Here is an 18,668-nt window from a genome sequence, read left to right on the forward strand (position 1 = left end):
AGAGGTAAAGCCGACACAATTAAAGTGCCAGTTTTATGTGGCAGAGACAAAATTTGAACTTAAACATGACACACCCTAATCACAATTTTCTCTACCATGCTTTTAGAAAACAAACATGTACGCCTCAAGTCTAACAGTACATAAAACCTGTGAAGGCATTAGAATGAATGTCTTAATACGATGAACTGAAATTTATACTGATATTACATAACTAAGAGGGAAAGTTCAAGGGAAATAAACACTATGTCAACAAGTACAAAAATATTAATTGCCAGCATGGCAATTAAAATGTACAGGAAACAAAAATTATTTTATAAAACCAGACTTTAAAATGCCAGACTTTAAAACTAGTAGTCTACACTTAGTATTTTCAGAGACTAATCCATTTCTAGGCAAAAAAAAAAAAAAAAAAAATTAATGACTTAAATGATTAGAATATGTGTTACAAAAACAAAGTAGCACCTCAAACATTTTGGGTCCATTTTTTTTTTTGTAGGAGTGCATTTTACAGGAATGTTGGAGATCCAATATATTAAAAAAATCAAAAAACGAAATATGCTATTCTCAGAATACCATCACTGCTTCCAACACCCCCACCTTCTCTATAATCAGGCAAATTGATAAAACACAGGAATTCCTAAAGAAATCCTTCCTATTTCATTTAGAAACAGAGTGTGTTGAGCTCAATGCTGAAAATGAAAGAATCTCAGCTGTACAGAGTAGGGTACCTTAGGTGTGTTATTTGTGTTGCAGTTGCTCCATAGACATCACCACGATTCCAGAAATAAGTATCAATTTGCTTATGCCCCATTGTTCCCAATTTGTGAAAGAGGAGTCTCCCACTGCCCAAGAGAGAGAAAAGAAAAAAAAAAAAAAAAAAAAGAGAGAAGGAGAACAGAGGATAGAAGAAAAAGAAACAGAAGAAGAGTCTGAGTTGCTTATCAGTGGTGTTAGTGGAGAGGGTGAAGTTTCAATTAAAATATCGGGCTCCCATTTTTCCCGTATTTGCTGTGTTGGCACAATGGCCTTTTGAATTTCAGCATTCAAAAGTAATGAAGTTAATTATTAGTTAGAGATTACAGGTGATGCTAATTCTTCCAATACAAATTTCTATTTAAATACTTATATTTCTACATCCTTATTATATATTAAGATGAAGCGGTCTGCTCTTAAACTGTGTCTGTAAAAATCATCAATTTCAACTTAAAGTTGTCTGAAAGCACATATGAAATGTCTGAATTAGAAAAAGCGTAACAGACTGCTCTAAGATGAACCACAACAACACAGGATGGTGACTGATAAAAAAACAGATGGGGTGAAGTTGAGAATGTGAGCAGGGGTAAGTTGGAAAACTAATTTTATCTGCAAACTAAAACTAAAGTATATACTGGAAAAAAAAAAAAAAAAACTAGTTAGTTTTCTATTATTTCAGAGCACAGCCATTTTCACTGTCCTCACCTGCTCCCTACAGTTCAATAATATATCACGTGACACTGAGGAAACTTGTGTTTGTATTTATAATTGTCACTGAGAACAAGACATCTATTTTCTTTATCTCAATGTACGTCCTGAGGGTCTTCTAACTTCATAATCTCCTAGAAGACTTGCTAAAAATCTGAACTGGAGTCCTAGCACATAAACTCCAAATCAAAACCCAGACAGGCTGGACACAGACTGTTTAATACACTTTCCCAAAAGATTCTTATGCACAATAACAAAACACAGACCAAAGGAATACTTAATATTGTGTGGTATATCATGTGAATTCACAACTGTTGAGGGTAATCACAGTAATTAAATGTATTAATAAAGCAGTTAAGAGGGGAAGTTGACTAGTTGAACTGTGTCACCAGGTTTTCATGTCTATCCATCTCATTAAAAATTGGCTCATAAAATATGAAAAAAATTTAAGTATTAAGGTTTATAGCATGTACAGCTACAGTTGATCTAAGCTAATGGTGTATATAAAATAAACCGTACTTTAGAATTTCTAAGAATCACACCGTATATCCCAGTGTCAAGCTACCACAATATTAATATTTTCTGGTACTTAAATTTGCCTCGGTATCTTGCAGGATTTTCATTCTTAAGCTTCTTGTTTCTCAAAATGATTTAGGCATCCTTCTTGTTCACTTAAAAAATGCAAACGGCATATAAGATTTTGTGGAAGTATGTTTGTAAATGAGGAAGAAAGCAGGGAATGACAGAAAAAGAAAAAAAAATAGAAGACTACAAGGGAAGTGGCACTCACTGATAACAAAAATCCCCAAATATAAAATTTGCTTTAAATGGAGCAGACTGCAGCCTCTCATTTCTTAACGCAGAAATGCAACATACGGTGACCTAACATGTTGTTATAAACGTTCAACGGATTCCAAGTTATAAGCCCAAGATAAAATTAAACACTATAACCTGGGCTGACTGCAGTCTCCACAGGTAATACCTAATCTGAATACTTACGCATCTATAGTCGGGATTGCGTATTTTCCAGTGTTGGTTAGCATTGCACCTTTCATGTTAGGATCTTTCACTTCCATCATAAAACTCCTGGGGATTCCAGTACTCTTTTTAATCCTAGGACCTGATTCAAAGTTCTTATCCTATTGGGGCAGGAGAAAGGAAGAGGAATTAAAGTTATCTTTACCAGCTAACAGGCAGTGCTTAGCAACTACTTATATTATTTATAGTGCTTGACATATATGATCTCTCTTAATCCTCACAAAAGTCACTTGCAGAGAAGTAACAGGCTTCAAAAATTCAAGTAAGTAGCTCAAGCTTACTCAATTATTAAGTGGCACAGACTGCATTTGAAGTCTAGCAACTTGGCTCCAAAAGGTTGTGTTCATTTGCCATTGCAATAAAGAAAGCAGTATTTACCAAGGAAACAAACATGGCTAAAAAAGAACTGCAAGAAAAATAAAAAGTATCACTATTTCTACTTTGGACTTACCCCATTTGTTGGGCAATTCTTAATATAATGGCCAGGTTTACCACAACGGAAACAGGTATAAGATGGTGGTGGTGGACCTAGAGGTTTCTTCATGTAACTGAAAGGGGGGAAAAAAATTACATGTACACAGAGACTTGAAAAAATACTGTTTGGGTGGGGGGCACCCACCCCAAAATACCCAAGACTTACTTGATTGGGTCGTATTCATGGCCAGATTGCGACATCATTGCTTTAATTTTATCTTCTTCAGAAGCATTGGCTTCAGCCAGATTGGCAGTCTGTTTAACAGGTAATTTTTTGACACACACATTAGAAACACATTTAAGACCACACAGCCAAAGACAACACCACTCATCCTGTAAAGAGCAGTATCTAACCTTGCATTAAAACAGTTATTAACATGTATAATCTGGAAGAAGTTCTGGCAGTTCCTTAGGTTATTACATGATGTTTGAGTGTCTGCAGGGCTGAAGAAAGTTTTTCTGGGACTACTCAAACCTTAGACCCTGCTTGTACCTTACTTTATGATTGCATACAACCCCTCTACAAGTTAAGAACTGAGATTAAATTAGCAGAAAAACACGATGTTCTTAAACATTAAAAATAATTCAAGTGTCATAGCATTAAGACTGTAAAATTCATATGCATAATCTGATGGCAGTGTAGGGCTAGAACACCTGAACATATGCAGCAGGTATTAGAAGTCGGAAGGCTCTTTAAGTAGTGTCAATTTCAAATTAAGTGCAAAGCACATGCACTGAGTATTCACAAATTTGAATTCAACTCTCCAAAGTTCTATGAACTTCTTTAAGATAATCTACATAATAGTCAAGATATAAGCAGGATCTAAGGGAGTGAGTCCTAATAACTTGAATATTCAAGCATCTAGCATTCATATCAGCCATTCACTGGGTTTTACCATTCCATTCATTCACAAAACAAGCAACCAGTTTTAACATTTTATTGTCATTTTATATACAAAGAATGCTTAACATTAACAGAGCTTAGAATAACAGCAACAGTTACAGAAAACTGAATTACAGATGTTGAACAACTAATTTGTTTGAACCCAAACATCAATTTACAAATAGTTTTTAAAAAGTCCCCAAAGCCTCCAAAACTCCCCACCTGCTCCCCCAAAGAAACAATGGTAGGAACAGACCAAACTCCAATATATGGTCCTTACAGTACAGAAGAATAAAAACAGTGAACTATAGATTGCTAAAAATGTTAATCCTATGCTACACCACTTTGCATTTGAAAATTATGAGGATGGTTTTAGTTCACTTTATTTTAGAATCAATTTTAATAATTTTCCCAGAACAGAAGCTTAAAAAGCTGTATTTGTTACTAGGACACTTTTTGGGATACACTGCAGGGTAATGGATACAACCTACTACAAAGCCACGGACAAGGTTTTGCGTTTCTAATAGGAAAAAAAGATTTTTTTTGAAAATTGGAAAATCTACTTCCTTGGTCCTCAAAAATCTACCTAGTCTGCAGTATTTTTTGTCATGATTAAGAAAAAATCCATCACTAGTGCTTTCCCAAACAAATGGTACATTGTTGAGCAGAAAAAGCAAACAATCTTATGCAAAACATGGCATACACAGTGATTCAGGTGGTAACAATTGGCCCCTTTGCCAAACTTACACATAGGTATATCCCTACTAACAGCTTTATACATTTACACAATTCATGTAGTCTGTGTTCAAACAAATTAGGTTGTTTAAAACTTTTTATCTAATGCAGACAGACTACAGGTCTAAAGTATAAAGAAACAATTGTATCACATTTATAATGTTGACCTTCAGGGGATCAATTCAAATATTCAAGAAATACCATGCAATCGTCCGTGTAAATGAAAGCTTCTATTTTGGCTGCTTAAAAAAGTCCACATAATTTACAGCCAAAATCGGGGAATTCCTCCAGAACTTTGTTAGGTTCCAATGTATAATTAAACAAAATAAATGAGGGGAAAAAACATGAGTAGCTTCATGTGTTTCTTCTGTCTTGAAGATGAACAATACTCCAACATTATGGTGAGGCTCACAAAAATATTCCCCTATCTTCTCAAAACATCAACTACTCTTTACAGGATACTAATATGTACATTGTTTTTGCAAAATATGTCCTCCCCAATCCCTATTAAAAGTGCTCCATGTCAAAAAATACAATGTTAGAAAATGATTTATATTTTCAAGAATATATATATATATATATATACCTTTGTAAGCTGGGCCAGAGAAATAGACGCAGAAGAGTCATCAATCTGTTCACAAAAAATTAAACACACATTCAAGTTCCACACTGAAAACATCTGAAAGTGATCATTAGCCCCACTGCCACTTAATGTCAAACACTGGACATTTTCTTAGAAGTTTCCTAAAGAATATAATTTTGTTTTCCAGCTGAAAGTGTAGTTCACCCCCATTTTATCCTTCTCCACATATTTCACACCAGATAAAAAGGCTAACAGTTGAGGGAGAATCAATAACAATGAAAAAGAAGGGTTAAGAAAAATTTACCACATAAGAAATCTGGTGAGTGGTAACTAAATACTAATTAAGAGTCCGTGTCTATCAATGATCTCGAAATTTGATAATGCTCAAGGCAATGCACACTAGGAGAGAATAAGAAATCTAATTTTCCTGGAACACCATTATGTAACATTGTAAAAATAAGCAGCTCTGTAAAGGCTCAGATAATTGCTTTAATAAAACAACTCCCACATAATTGCTCCCCCTTTTTCCTCTGTTTTTTGAGCATGTGCTGCTCAGTTTGAATATCTTTATTTAATTTGTCCATACAAAGAATAACAATAGTTTCTTGCAAAGAAACCACAGCTTTAATAGGCAAAGATGTTAAACCAAAAAAGAAAAAAAACAAAAAGTACCCTAGGACAAAGGTGAGCAAACAGAGCTGTTAAGTGACGATGGACCCCCATATCTGGTGGAAAAGTTAATTTGATCAAATGGAAGAAGTGATATATATAAAGTCTAGGCTTTAAAAGGCACTTTAAAATGTAACTTTTTTATTATTTGCTCCCCTGAAATAATTTCCTATTTGTTTTTAGAGTGTATGCAAGTGTGGTATGCACACACACATTTTTATGTGTGTATGCTTGAAGATGATTTCCCTACAAGTATACCAAAACAAAAATATTAGCTTCCTGTGTAGAAGTGGGTTGCTTATTTAACATGTTATAAATTTCTCATGCATAATATTGGTCAGACATCTTATTTAAAATGGAGAGAACAAAATATTAAGTCTGGATCAAAGGGAAAAAAAGAACCAAGTGAGTCTTCATCAGGTATTTTTCAAGTATTCCTGAGAACTAAGAGCATGAAAAATATAAGCAGCATGATGTATAGGTCCAAACAGCAACGGAGACAGCTTCATTATGAAATTCTTAGCATAATGCCCACCACAGCAGGAATTCAATAAATATAAATAAAAATGTTGATCAGCTTTAAAATACATCTTACAAACATCTCAAGGTTTTAAAAGTTAGTTTGATGGGTATTACTGGGATAGTTATTTAAAAAAAGGTTTCTTAGTTCCACATTGAAAACTGAAGAGTTCCTAATATACCAATCCCACATCCCTAACACCACAGAGGTCCATCAATGACTTCTTACTCTTGTCCAGCTTTGAAGTGTTTTTTCCTTAATTAACCTCAGAGTAAATTAAAAAAAAAAAAAAAAAAAAAAAGGAACGATATGTAAATATCCTATTTTCTTCCAGAATGAATTTTGACCTATTTTTTAAGTTTTACATCAAACTAATAATTATTTAAGTAAAAAGGACTGAAAATATTACTGTCAACTATACTATCTTTCTAGCCAATGAAAAATTAATAGCCTTTAAAAATAGTCCATTACTGTCTAGAACATGAATACTGATCATTTCCTTTGAAAGAAAGCAGTAAGTAATATTAACTTTCTTATTGCTGGAATTAAAAACTTTTTTGTAATCTTCTCATTCCTACCACTTAAGAGTGTCTTTTTGTTCTTATGCTGGGCTTTCTTGTCCTTTATTTTTAGCTTCTGTCAACTTTTTATCAGTATCAATCATATATTTACTGAGTAGAAAGTAGTTAAATAGCTTTTCCCCACTAAATAATCACTGGAACACCTACTATATAATCTACAAGTCAACTTTACCACAGATTTAGAAAGACAATCAATTGTTTTCTAGGTACATTAGAAAGTGAGAAATGCTGACAAAGAATGGTTTAAAAATGAGTAGGAATTTATATGTACTAAACATCAATAAATAAAGTAATAGTCAGATACTGATTTTAAAAAAATCTGCCAGGTTTTAAAAAAAGTCTTAAAAAAAAAAATCACCAATGGACTCTTCAGACAATATCAAAACTAGTCATCTCTGCACCTGATTTGTGATCTCACTTTTGGGAGCAAGACTCTGAAATCTTTTATGGCAAACTACACTTGCTTAAAATTAAAAGGTACTGTCTGAAACATATTACTGATGTTTGGGTAAAGCAGGAAGAACATTCTGCTTTCTAGGACCAAGATGGAAGGGTAACTACACACAAGAGGATCAAAAAGAGACGGAAACAGCCATCCTTAGTAAGAGTTGGCTTAAGTTACCATTTACTTTTGCTAGTCAGGAAAAAAAAAATATCTGTTAGCAACACTCTAACTTTACTTTTGTGAATATATATACAATATTGTGACTAAGTCTCCAAAAATGGACACTAATTATATAATGAACAGACGGTTTCTTAATATAAAAGTCAGCAAATGCACCCCAACAAATAAATGGTGGGGATAATAAGTTAACTCATGTCTCCATTTGAGATTATTCTACCTAAAAATTAAATTCACCTTTAAAGTATTAAAAAAAAAAAAAACCAAAAAACAGAAAAGAGAAACCTATTTAAATAAGCATAAAATAAACTGCTTCTTATAAGTGTAATACAGACATGCCAGGGAACACACAAGGCTAAAAGAATGTTAACTTTATTTATGAACATGTGATTTGTGTTTATACACATGCTAATAAACAAAAAGGAAATAATTGCTTTCAAGAAATAAAACTTCATCTGAATTAGTTTAAATACTATATAAAATGTACTTTATACAAAATGTGTTACATTACTACAGTCACCAGGATAATCAATCTAATTTGTGCTAGCATTTGGATACATAAAAATCAGTTTTAAACCAATTACCAGCAAAACAGAAACTTGGACAGTTTTTACAGCAATATGCTTTAAAAAAAAATCCATATACCCCTAAAGGGGGGGTGAGGGGAAGGGGGGGAGGGCCCAAAACACTAAGAATTTTGATCTTTGAATCACTATATTTAGTTCCATGAGAACTAAAGGCCATATTCTTTAGAGAACAAGTCCAAAGTTCAGATATTCTATGTTATGTTATTTAAGATTCAACGATCCAAGGTTAGTGAAATTCCTGATACACAATTAAAGACCAGTAATATTTAAAAAAGGATAAAGTGAAACAGAAAGCAATACCCTTGAATTCTAAATGAAGATTTCAGACATCCTGTATTGTATACAATATCAGCCTGAGCAGTAAATGTTTAAAGAACCATCAAGTTTACAGAACCCAATTACTATAATCTCTGTTCTGAAACAGGCATTTCACCCCACAATTTAGGAATGCTGCTATTTTTTGCTTAAAGGGTTCAAAGACAAAATGGTGTCATGCTAAGATTAATCTGTGATAATTAAGCTGTTACCCTGGTGAATGGGGGAGTGGGGGTATGTGAGTGTTACCTTTGATAAGCTACAACTTTCAATGAATGCAGCATTTTTAATATCTTATAAGAAAGAGGGAAATAGCTTAATTTGGACAGCAAAGCAGACTAGAAGTGGAAGATCTTGTAAGAAAATGTGAAAACAATGTATCCAATTATATAAAATCATCAAAATCATCAAGGCATTTATATACTTCATGGGGGTAACCCAATTTCAGTATCACTTTATAGTATGGATATAAACAAAGGAGGCTCAAAATTGCCAAATAAAGCAAAACTAAACAATAAAGCTGCATCAATGGTTTCTGGAAAGCTCTTTTCTATGATGTACTTGAACTTGGAGAAAGCATCAAACTTTAATATAAGCTTCACATGTTGCTAATGCATTTTTCAAAGCCATCAATCAGGCAGAAAAAAAAAAACTAACAAAAACTAAGTGATACAACGTGAAAATGGCAAAATATACACTCCAAACATTTTTTATTGCAAGAAACAAAAAGCACACAACAGCCTGTACATACATACAAAATACTAACTATAGACAGACAGATGTAGAACATGTTATCATGTTCATTAGGGTAAAACCTACACGATCTAAAAAGGATCATACATTAACTGTACAACACGGTGTCATACAGGGAGAATACTATCATATTTAATATGAAACAATGGTTTTTGGGCACAAATCACCCATTTCTACAAAGTAAGTGTGCAAATAATGCCACATATATCCATATTCAACTGAGCTGTCACCAAAATACACTTTATTTACAATATGTACTATGATCAGTTGGTTATTAATTTCTAAAATGATTTACTTGACCGCTACATTATATAGGTAAAAGCAATGTGTAGAAAAGGTGAGATTGTGTTTTTACATACTGCTTTTGAAGTTCCCATCACTGGTTCAGTTCGACTTCTAAAAAATAAACAAAATAAAAATAACATTATCTATGAATAGCTAATTACAAATTTTTGTGCTAAAATATCTTAACACGCAATTTCTGAAGTAATAGATATTCTTTGATTAATCTTTGCCTTTTAACAGTTTAAGATGGTTTTAAGTATAATCCATACTCGGGAATCCTGGAGTAAATGTACCTTGCCACTTAAGTATGAGGATTTTGTTGCATTAAAAACTTTGTGGTTATTTTTCTTCTTTAACATTGACTATACTATATCATGTCCATATTTAGTACTATACATTATCTAGGAATCTAGTTTCACACCTCAAAAATGTGTAATTACTTAACAGACTTAATTGTTTCTTAACAAGCTAAACTACATTATTCCCCAGTTTTTAATAAGTACAAGCATAAATTTGCACACACTGATTTTCTTAAAGCAAGACCACTATTAACAATTATGATTTGGATCCCTAAGAAACTACTACGCTATAAAAAGTGACTGTCAAATCTACAAAGACAGGTTGACAGAACTTTCATTTTTAAAATATTTAAATTTTTGAATGCTTAATTTTAGTTTTATGTTTATACCCTCCTGACATAAAGAAATGTGAGATAGCACTTAAAAGTAATTTCTAAATCCGTGTGTAACTTAGAAGTCCTGAGATATTCAAGTTTTAATGTGCTAGTATTTGCTCAACAAACTCAGGCATTTCTTATGAGGCAAATATATTACCAAGTAAATCATACACATTAAATTAACATGCAATTCTGTATAAAAGGGAACTTATTTTGTCATGTACTTCAAATATTTTGCTTCTCAAGAGTATCTGAGTACCAAGAAATCTACTGAACTGAATGTTTGTTATTTTAAAAAAAGCACTTGAGGGCTCCCCAGTGGCGCAGCGGTTAAGCACTGGGTTGCGAAGCTGCCCACAGCCTCTGCAGCGCCAGTTCGGTCCCCGGCCACCGGGCGAGGGGGTCCCACATTGAGCAACAGACCTCTCCTGCCTCCAGCTGCTCCCCTCAGCAGTGTACTTCATAACTCTGCCTGTTTTGCTCTCCGCTCTGGCGAATTCTCTCACCCTCCCACGCTTCTGACTGCACCCAGTCCTTGTATAAATAAATAAATAAATCTTAAAAAAAAAAAAAAAAAAAAAAAAAAAGCAAAGCACCTGAGAAATAAAAGTATAATATAATTTCACACTAGATTCTAGGAATGAATTAATTCTTCCCCTATGATTCCTTAAATTACAGAAAGCTAAATGTGCATAGTTCACTTGGTATTTATAAATCAAGAAAATACTCAGTTTTTAAAGTAACTATATGGACAAACACAAAAGAATGTCTAAATGTTAAGATATGGAATATAACTTTACAGCAAACTGGTGAGAATAATCTTAAAATATTTGCCCACATGACCGAGGTAACGCGCATATAAACGACTTTATTTTACCTCAATTCTTTTTTTTTTTTAATTTAAGAGATTTATTTTTGTACAAGAGCTGGGGTACAGGCCAGAGGCACAGGAGGGTGAGAGGATTCAGAGACAGAGCGGGGAGAAGAACAGGCAGACGACCGAAATACACTGCTGAGGGGAGCTGCGGATACTACAAGAGAGGTCTGCCACGCCAAGCAGGAATCTCCCTGATTCCTGCCTGGAACCGATCCCCGCTGCAGAGGCTGCGGACAGCTTCACAGCGCTGTGCTCAATCTGCTGCGCCACCAGGAGGCCCCTATTTTACCTCAATTCTAAGAATTATTTTGTCATGTACTTCTAAGAATTGAGGTAAAATTCTCAATTTCCTAAGACTGGCAAATTCCAGGACTTTTCACGGACCAAAAATAGAATCTACCAACATTTTAAATAAGGCTAGTAACCTCTAATGGGAAATCACAATCCTTTAAAAGTTGCCCAAACTGCTACCCTTTTCACATACAATTCCCCATTAAAATCGCAAAAAAGCAAGAAAAAATTCTTGACTTTCTTAAGAAGGAAGTTAAGCCCTTAAATGAACTTCCTTTAAAAAAAAAAAAAAAAATTATTTATTTATTTATTTAGACAAGGACTGGGTACAGTCAGAAGCGTGGGAGGGTGAGAGAATTCACCAGAGCCAGAGCGGGGAGCATGACAGGCAGACTGACGAAGTACACTGCTGAGGGGAGCAGTGGGTGCGGCAGGAGAGGTCTGTCGCGCCATGTGGGACCCTCGCAGGCGGCCAGCCGGGGATCCAACCGGCGCTGCAGAGGCTGTGGGTAGCTTCGCAGCCCAGCGCTCAACTGCTGCGCCCCAGGGGAGGCCCCCTTAAATGAACTTCTTAAGCTCTAGACTAGTTCTAAGATATTGCTATGTTCCTATGCCAATAAAGAGCATTTACAATGTACAGACATTATTTTTTAATTCTTACAATTCTCTCCTCTTATTCCTATTTTGAGGAATCTGAGACAGAGACTTTAGGTAACTGACCCAAAGTCACACAACTGGTGTCAGGTAATAAAATGAAATGAGGGGCCTCCCCGGTGGCGCAGCGGTTGAGCGCTGGGTTGCGAAGCTGCCCGCAGCCTCTGCAGCGCCGGTTCGATCCCCGGCTGCTCCCCGGCCACCAGAGGAGGGTCTCACATGGCGTGCAGACCTCTCCTGCCGCCCTCTGCTCCCCTCAGCAGTGTACTTCAGTCTTTCTGCCTGCTCTGCTCCCTGCTCTGGCTCTGGTGAATTCTTTCACCCTCCCATGCTTCTGACTGTACCCAGTGCATGTATAAACAAAAACAAACAAACAAATAAATAAATAAAACATGCCTCTAAAAAAATAAAAAAAAAAAAAAAAATGAAATGAGGCTCAAATCTAAGCCTGATTTCAATGTTTATGTTCATAAAACCTATAAACTCTATAGCTCCCAACAAAGGCCTCTGATGAAGTTAATATCATTAACATTAATTAATATTATTGATACTGTCAAAATATTTAGGAAAGCTCTCCTAAGATACATGTATTTTAGTAATGAAAAAAAGAATAGACAAAAACCAAAGAAGGGTACAGAAATATTCATTGCGAAGAGCAAAAATTCTTCCTAATAATGTTTTCTATTCCTAACGTCCCTGCAGTTAATTGGGGGAGTAAACAGGAAAAACCAAACCCATCCCCATAATTTTAAAATTTGAGAAGACACAAAGACTGGGTTCAATTCTAAAATACACTTTTTTCTCACAAAATAAAAATTATCAAGTTCTATTTTGAGAAGTTAAATACGTAAGATTTAATACTTACATAACATATGTCTTGCTTGTGGATTTGACACCTCCAATAGGAATTCTTCTAACAATTACAGATGAATTCTTAGGGATTAGAGCATTATCATCAGTATATTCTGTAAATAAAAAGATAAAGAGTTGAATTTCTTTTTGGGGATTAGGATAAGCCATACTGCCAAAGAATTAGAAAATGTTAACCAGACATAAATTTTATGGGAAATGAACTTAAATACAAGAGAGCATTATTATATACTTATTCCTTGCATCTAGCGTCAAACAGGTTCATGGCTCTGACATCTCTACTCTGGTGAATCTTTAAGGTAAAACTAAGTTGTTCTCTAGTTTATCTAGCCAGTAATGCCAAACATGGGGAAAAGCTGTTATTTAGAAAGAAGAAATTATCCCTTCTAGCCCCTAAACATTAGTATTACTGGGTAACACAAACTAAAAGATTATATTACAAGTTTTGAATTCAGAAAAGGATTTTGTAATAATTATAAAAGTGAAATACAACTTTTGACTGTTGATTCAGGAAGGCTTCTCTGAGGAAATGACATTTGAGACTTCAAAAATGAAAAGCTTGCCAGGTGTCCAAGAGAGCTGGACAAAGTATTTTGACAGAGAAAAGCATGTGAGAAAATGAGACTAAAAAAGACCAGAACAGCTGAAAAGAAAGGATGACATGAAATATAAGTAGAAATACATAGGCCATATGTGATTTATATTGTTTCTAAGTAAAAGAGGAAGTCATTGAAGGGTTTTAAACAAAAATGTCAATTTCTTAAAAATCGTTAACTCCAGTGCCTAAGTGAAGAATGCAGGGAAACGAGTATAAACAGGGTGTGAGTAATAAGGAGGCTGCTGTTTAGTCCGAGTAAGAAATAATGATGGTTTGTACTGGGATGTGACACAGAAATGCAGTCAGAATGCTCTAAGAGGTAGAATTTATGAAATTTTTAGATGGACTAACTGGAGAGAAGGGGGCTGATATAGAAAGAATCAGGTATGAATTCTTGGGTTCCTGGTTTATGAAACTGGATGAACAGTGATGTCACTTTCTGAGAAAACAAGGAAGGAAGATAAATTCAATCTCTCCAATCTTTAGGCTATTACTTGCAATAATTCTGTAAGGATAAACTTTCAAGTAATGGGGCCAATGATTTAACTATGGTAAAAGAAAATTGTTTAAAGACGGAATTTGTAAAAGTACTAAAGGAAAAACCACTATGGCGGCAGTAGATGCAAAAACATACCCCTCTCTGAGTTACACAATTTAAAGTTACTAAGTTTACTTGCTTCGTTTAAGCTACTCAACTCAAAAAGGCTGGCTACCTGTTTTTTTCAATTATTAAAAGCTTATCTAAACACATGCAAGCATTCTAAGTTTAAAACCTTTGTATTTCCAGATAGTAACTTGTCTTTTAAATCACAGTAGCGTTCTGTTACATTTTAATTGTCCAGAAAGATTATTTTCAGTATGTTTTACGCAGCAGGCTATGTCACAGGTATCCACCTTCCTAGATGCAAAGCATACCAAGTTAATATTATCATCATTACCTTGGACAGTTTGTGATAGCTGTTGAATTCTAAGTAAGGAAAATTGGGAAGAGATGGGAAATCTCCTTAGAGATTTTATATAGCAAATTCTAAAACTGGAACTTAGTGTCAAACATCTGACAGGAAGATTTTGAACAAGTATAATTCTCAGAAGTGTTCACTGTGCCTTTCCAGGACAACTTAATTCGAAGAGCACAGCAGTGTTTAAGTAAGGTGTCCCAAAGCCAGACACTTTCATCGACCTTTTAAGTACCTGAGTTACACCGATGATTTCCTACCCTTAAAATATCTCAACAAAATAACCTGTTAGCTTCAGAAGATCCCCTTTCTCTGTTCCTAGGTAATGTTTGATACCAAAACATGAAGGAATGGATGGAATGAAAAAGATGCATTTGGGAAATGGCGAAGATGAGTCTTTTTAAAATACATCTTCAGCATCCCAATCTTTCACACTAAGCTCAGAATGAAAGTTGTTTTTTTTGGCAGGGGAAGAGGGTGGGAGTAGGGGTAGAAGATGCAGAACAGCAGGAAAACAAGTTTATAAAGGAAAATTATATAGCAAAAACATCTAAAAATAGTCTTAGTCTAGAAATAAAGATGCAGGATTCTTAGGTCTAAAGTACATGATTCTAATCCAAGCAATTTAGTCTTATCAAGATTTAAGGGTTTCCTAAAAACGGACAATTTCCAAAACTTTAAGGAATGTTTCACAGAAACACGGTAAGTTGGGTAATTTAAACATTAATTCAAAACGAACTTAAGTTTGAAACCAGCATTCTCTCCTATGCAATATCCTAATTATGAGGCTACAAACATTTATTTTGTAGGCAAATTCACTGGATGGCATTCTTTCTTAGCTGCCTGGTGACGCTGGATAGCATTTCTCATGAAACTCATTGAGTTTCCTCTGCACTACTAAAAATGATCTTTTTGTCCCCTAATTTGAGGATTGTATAAAATGCACATTTTCTCCCCTGAAGATCCTTTTCTTAACTGATCTATTATCAAGGTCTTTTCCCATAAGGATAGTTCACAAACAAGAAAGAAAACATGCTGCTGGGCAAAAACACTCCCCTGACTTTCAGGGTTTACGAAAATCACGTATCACATAATTTCCTGGCCTAGGGGGTAAAAAACCCCACAACAGCCACAAAACCCATAGGTTTGTGGACAAGGGTTCCTTCAACTGTAATCTGCGCCGTTGTGTCGAAAAAATGGATAAAACCTGGCCCCAAATGATTAAATTGTGCAAGACTTGAGAAAAATATTAAAATTGTTTTAATAGCCTCTGATTTCATTTCTACCCTTCCTCATTTATAAGTATCATTAAGGTATTGAATTAGACTAAAATTCTTATAAATCCATCTGTTCAGTAAAGTGTGACAATACTTAAGGGATGCTTCTGGTGGCTTTGAAGGCAGAGTATTTCCCTTAAAGTATTTTCATGAAAAATATTTTTAACAGCTGTCCCTCAGGTGTTCATAGCCACCAACAATTTTCGTCTCCTTAAGTAGAGGGATGCTACACAATTACTATCACCAGAGCCTCATATGAAGTGTCCCTCAGGTATGCCAAGTTTAAAAGGAGGAAGTGAAGAGTATTCCTTCACATGTTAAGATGAGTAAATAAAGTTGTTCCTTAATGAACATTTGAGTCATCATATGCCAGCAGAGCTGCTCATTAACATAATACAATTATGTTTGGATAAGAGTGGAAAACAGCTCTTTCACATGACAGATTTACTCTACCTACCAAACTACTGGAGGACTAGAAGTGGAGGACTCTCCACAATTTCAACTAAAAATAAAAAAAACAAAAAAAACAACAACAACAAAAAAAAACCCAAAAAACAACCTGGCACACACCTTAAGCCAAATTTAGTGACCAAAACCTCAACAATTTAGAACTGTACTTTTTTAATCCCATTAATAGAACTCAAAACAAGAATGGAAAGCTACACATCAGCATTACAGTACTGAGAAAAAGAAACCAAAACAGGTTCAGAGGCAGAATTTAAAAAGGTTGGCTCTAACATCATTTCTCTACTGTTAAATTCTATCTTAAAATGCTTTCAGAAAGATGAATGTAGATTCACAGCAGTGGGTTATTTGTACTCATATGGTAGCAGTCTACTAATTTTCAGTATCCTGGTGGCAATATACTAGCAACTACTATTTTAAAAAAGAAAAATCTGTACTTTTGGTCTTCACTAAATATTAAGAGTAATATGATAAACTAGTACGACCCAAGCGTTCAGCTACTTACTGTATTATTAATTCTGGAATTTACACACAACAGCAGACTCATCGAAACATACCAAGTTCTCAAAAATATTAAAATGGGGAGCCCTCCTCCATGACACAGGCAACGCCCAACTAACAAGAGACATAAAACTTGCCATTAAATCCTCAAATATTGTTAGGTTAGAAAATTAATGCACTATTGCACTCTCTCTACTGCTGCTTTAACAACTCAGCCTTGCATATGGCCTCCTCCGGCTCCCCCTGCCCCCGCGAGCAAAGTCAAGTTAGAAAGGGCCACGAGGCAAATACCCAAAGAAGCTGCAAAACACACCCCCACCACCCTCTCCCACCCCAATTTTAAGAAACCCGCTTCAGAGCAATGATCAGATTTCGTTTTGGGATAATCCAAATATGCAGAACGCAAAGAAGCCAGTGCAACTCCAGAGCTGGCTGCTGCAAGCCCTGGATCTCCTTGAAAATCGTATCCAAACTATTAGGACCAACAGCCCCCCGCCCCCCCGGGAGACACGATGGCGGTTAGCCTTCTGCCCGGCGAGCAGTAGCTGCCCCCAGACAGCGCGGATCTGCAGCCCATGTGGCTTTTACCTTCTTTCGTCTGCGCGTTGGTGATCTGCAGGTCGCAGTCAGCAGCTTTCAGCTTCTCTCTCCCCATAATCTGCTTCTTTAAGTCGCAGAGGGAGATGTGCAGCCCATCAAAGGTGACGGTGTCATAGTTGAGTTTAGAAGAAAATTTATAATGCACACAGGACATGGTGCCAAAGGATTCCTAAGGTTCAGCGAGGAGACGTGGACACTCTCAATATAAGTATATTTATAAATTTAAGAGCAAAATATGTACACACATAAAAACACTCAAAAGACACCGCAGGACCCTAAGGCCTCAGAGTAAATACCCCCCAACCGCAAGCTGGGGTTCGTAAAAACAGTACTCCAGAGCCCCCCCGATACTCAATCACTTCATGTGGGAGGAGGCGACGAGCACGGGGGAAGGGGAAATGGAGAATCCGCCAACGGGCACAATGTCACCCGGCTGGGCTCCCCTCGCTCATGCTAAAGGCCGGCAGGAGACGGGGGGCAGGCGGTGCAGTCAGTAGCGGTCAGTCCACACGTTAAGAGTCCGAATGACCCTGCGGGGTCAGGGGTCCATAGCGCGGCCGCACCTCCCGGTCGGTCTCTCTTTCCGTGGACGGGGGTGACCCAGGCCCCGGGAGAAGGTTGAGGGGAGAGGGCCTAGGCCCGGAGTCCACGAGCGGCCTCTCGCCTCCTCCTGGCTTCCGGACAACCGGCGTCAGCTGCCCCAGGCCCAGGCCCAGGCCCCCCCCACACACAAAGCCCTTCGCCTGCTCCCCGGAGGCCTCGAGCGGGCCCGCGGCCTAGGCCGAAAACGCGCGGTCGGCGGAGGAGAGGCCTTCCCGCAGGCCGCCCCGGCGCCGCCTCCCCCCCGCCGCCGCCGCAGACACAAAGCCGGTGCGAGGCCTCCGCAGGCCGCGAGGCGCTTCCTCACCACCCGGTCCCCGCCGGCGGCCGGGCGGCGGGGCGGCCCCTGGGGACGCCGCCGAGGCTCCCGGACGCTCCTCGCCGTGCGCGCCGCGCTGCTCTCGCCTCTCGCTCCCGTCGCCTGTCGGCCCGGAACCGCGACAAGAGGCCCGGGGGCCGCCGGGCGGCGACAAAGGCTTCGCCGGATCCCGGTCTGCGCTGCCCCCCTGCCGCTCGCGGGCCCTCACCAGGCGCCGGCGACACCTCCAGGCCAGGCACTATGGCGGACGCGGCCTGGCTGCGGGCGGGCGCCCCACTCCGGGGTCTCTTAAGCAGGGATTGCACGGGCGGCGCGCGCGAGGCGGGGCGGGCGTGCGCGATAGGCGGGGCGGGGGGCGGGGCCCGTGGCGTCACAAAGCGCACCGGCCCGCCCACGTGACCCCGCGCTTTGTGACTCGCAGCGCGGAACCCGCCGCTGCCGGGAGAACGGAAGGAACCATCTGCGCGGAGAGGGCGGG

General features: G+C 37.6%; 1 protein-coding gene across 2 annotated transcripts in view; it reads right to left on the minus strand.

The window, feature by feature from the left end:
• RBBP6 (RB binding protein 6, ubiquitin ligase) overlaps positions 1-18,468 on the minus strand; it is a 31,318-nt gene extending 12,850 nt beyond the window's left edge. For both annotated transcript variants that reach the window (XM_037507405.1, XM_037507404.1), the window contains exons 1-7: positions 17,260-18,468; positions 12,870-12,969; positions 9,581-9,617; positions 5,178-5,222; positions 3,140-3,228; positions 2,951-3,047; positions 2,461-2,600 (exon numbers count right to left, since the gene is read on the minus strand). In XM_037507405.1, coding sequence (XP_037363302.1) covers positions 2,461-2,600; positions 2,951-3,047; positions 3,140-3,228; positions 5,178-5,222; positions 9,581-9,617; positions 12,870-12,969; positions 17,260-17,425 — 674 coding nt within the window. In that variant the 5' untranslated portion in view covers positions 17,426-18,468. The remainder of the gene's footprint in view (positions 1-2,460; positions 2,601-2,950; positions 3,048-3,139; positions 3,229-5,177; positions 5,223-9,580; positions 9,618-12,869; positions 12,970-17,259) is intronic.
• Between the last annotated feature and the right edge of the window lie 200 nt (positions 18,469-18,668).

Source organism: Talpa occidentalis, unplaced genomic scaffold (genome assembly GCF_014898055.3).
Source record: "Talpa occidentalis isolate TD23 unplaced genomic scaffold, MPIMG_talOcc4v2.1 talOcc4.12, whole genome shotgun sequence".
NCBI classification, from domain to species: Eukaryota; Metazoa; Chordata; class Mammalia; order Eulipotyphla; family Talpidae; genus Talpa; species Talpa occidentalis.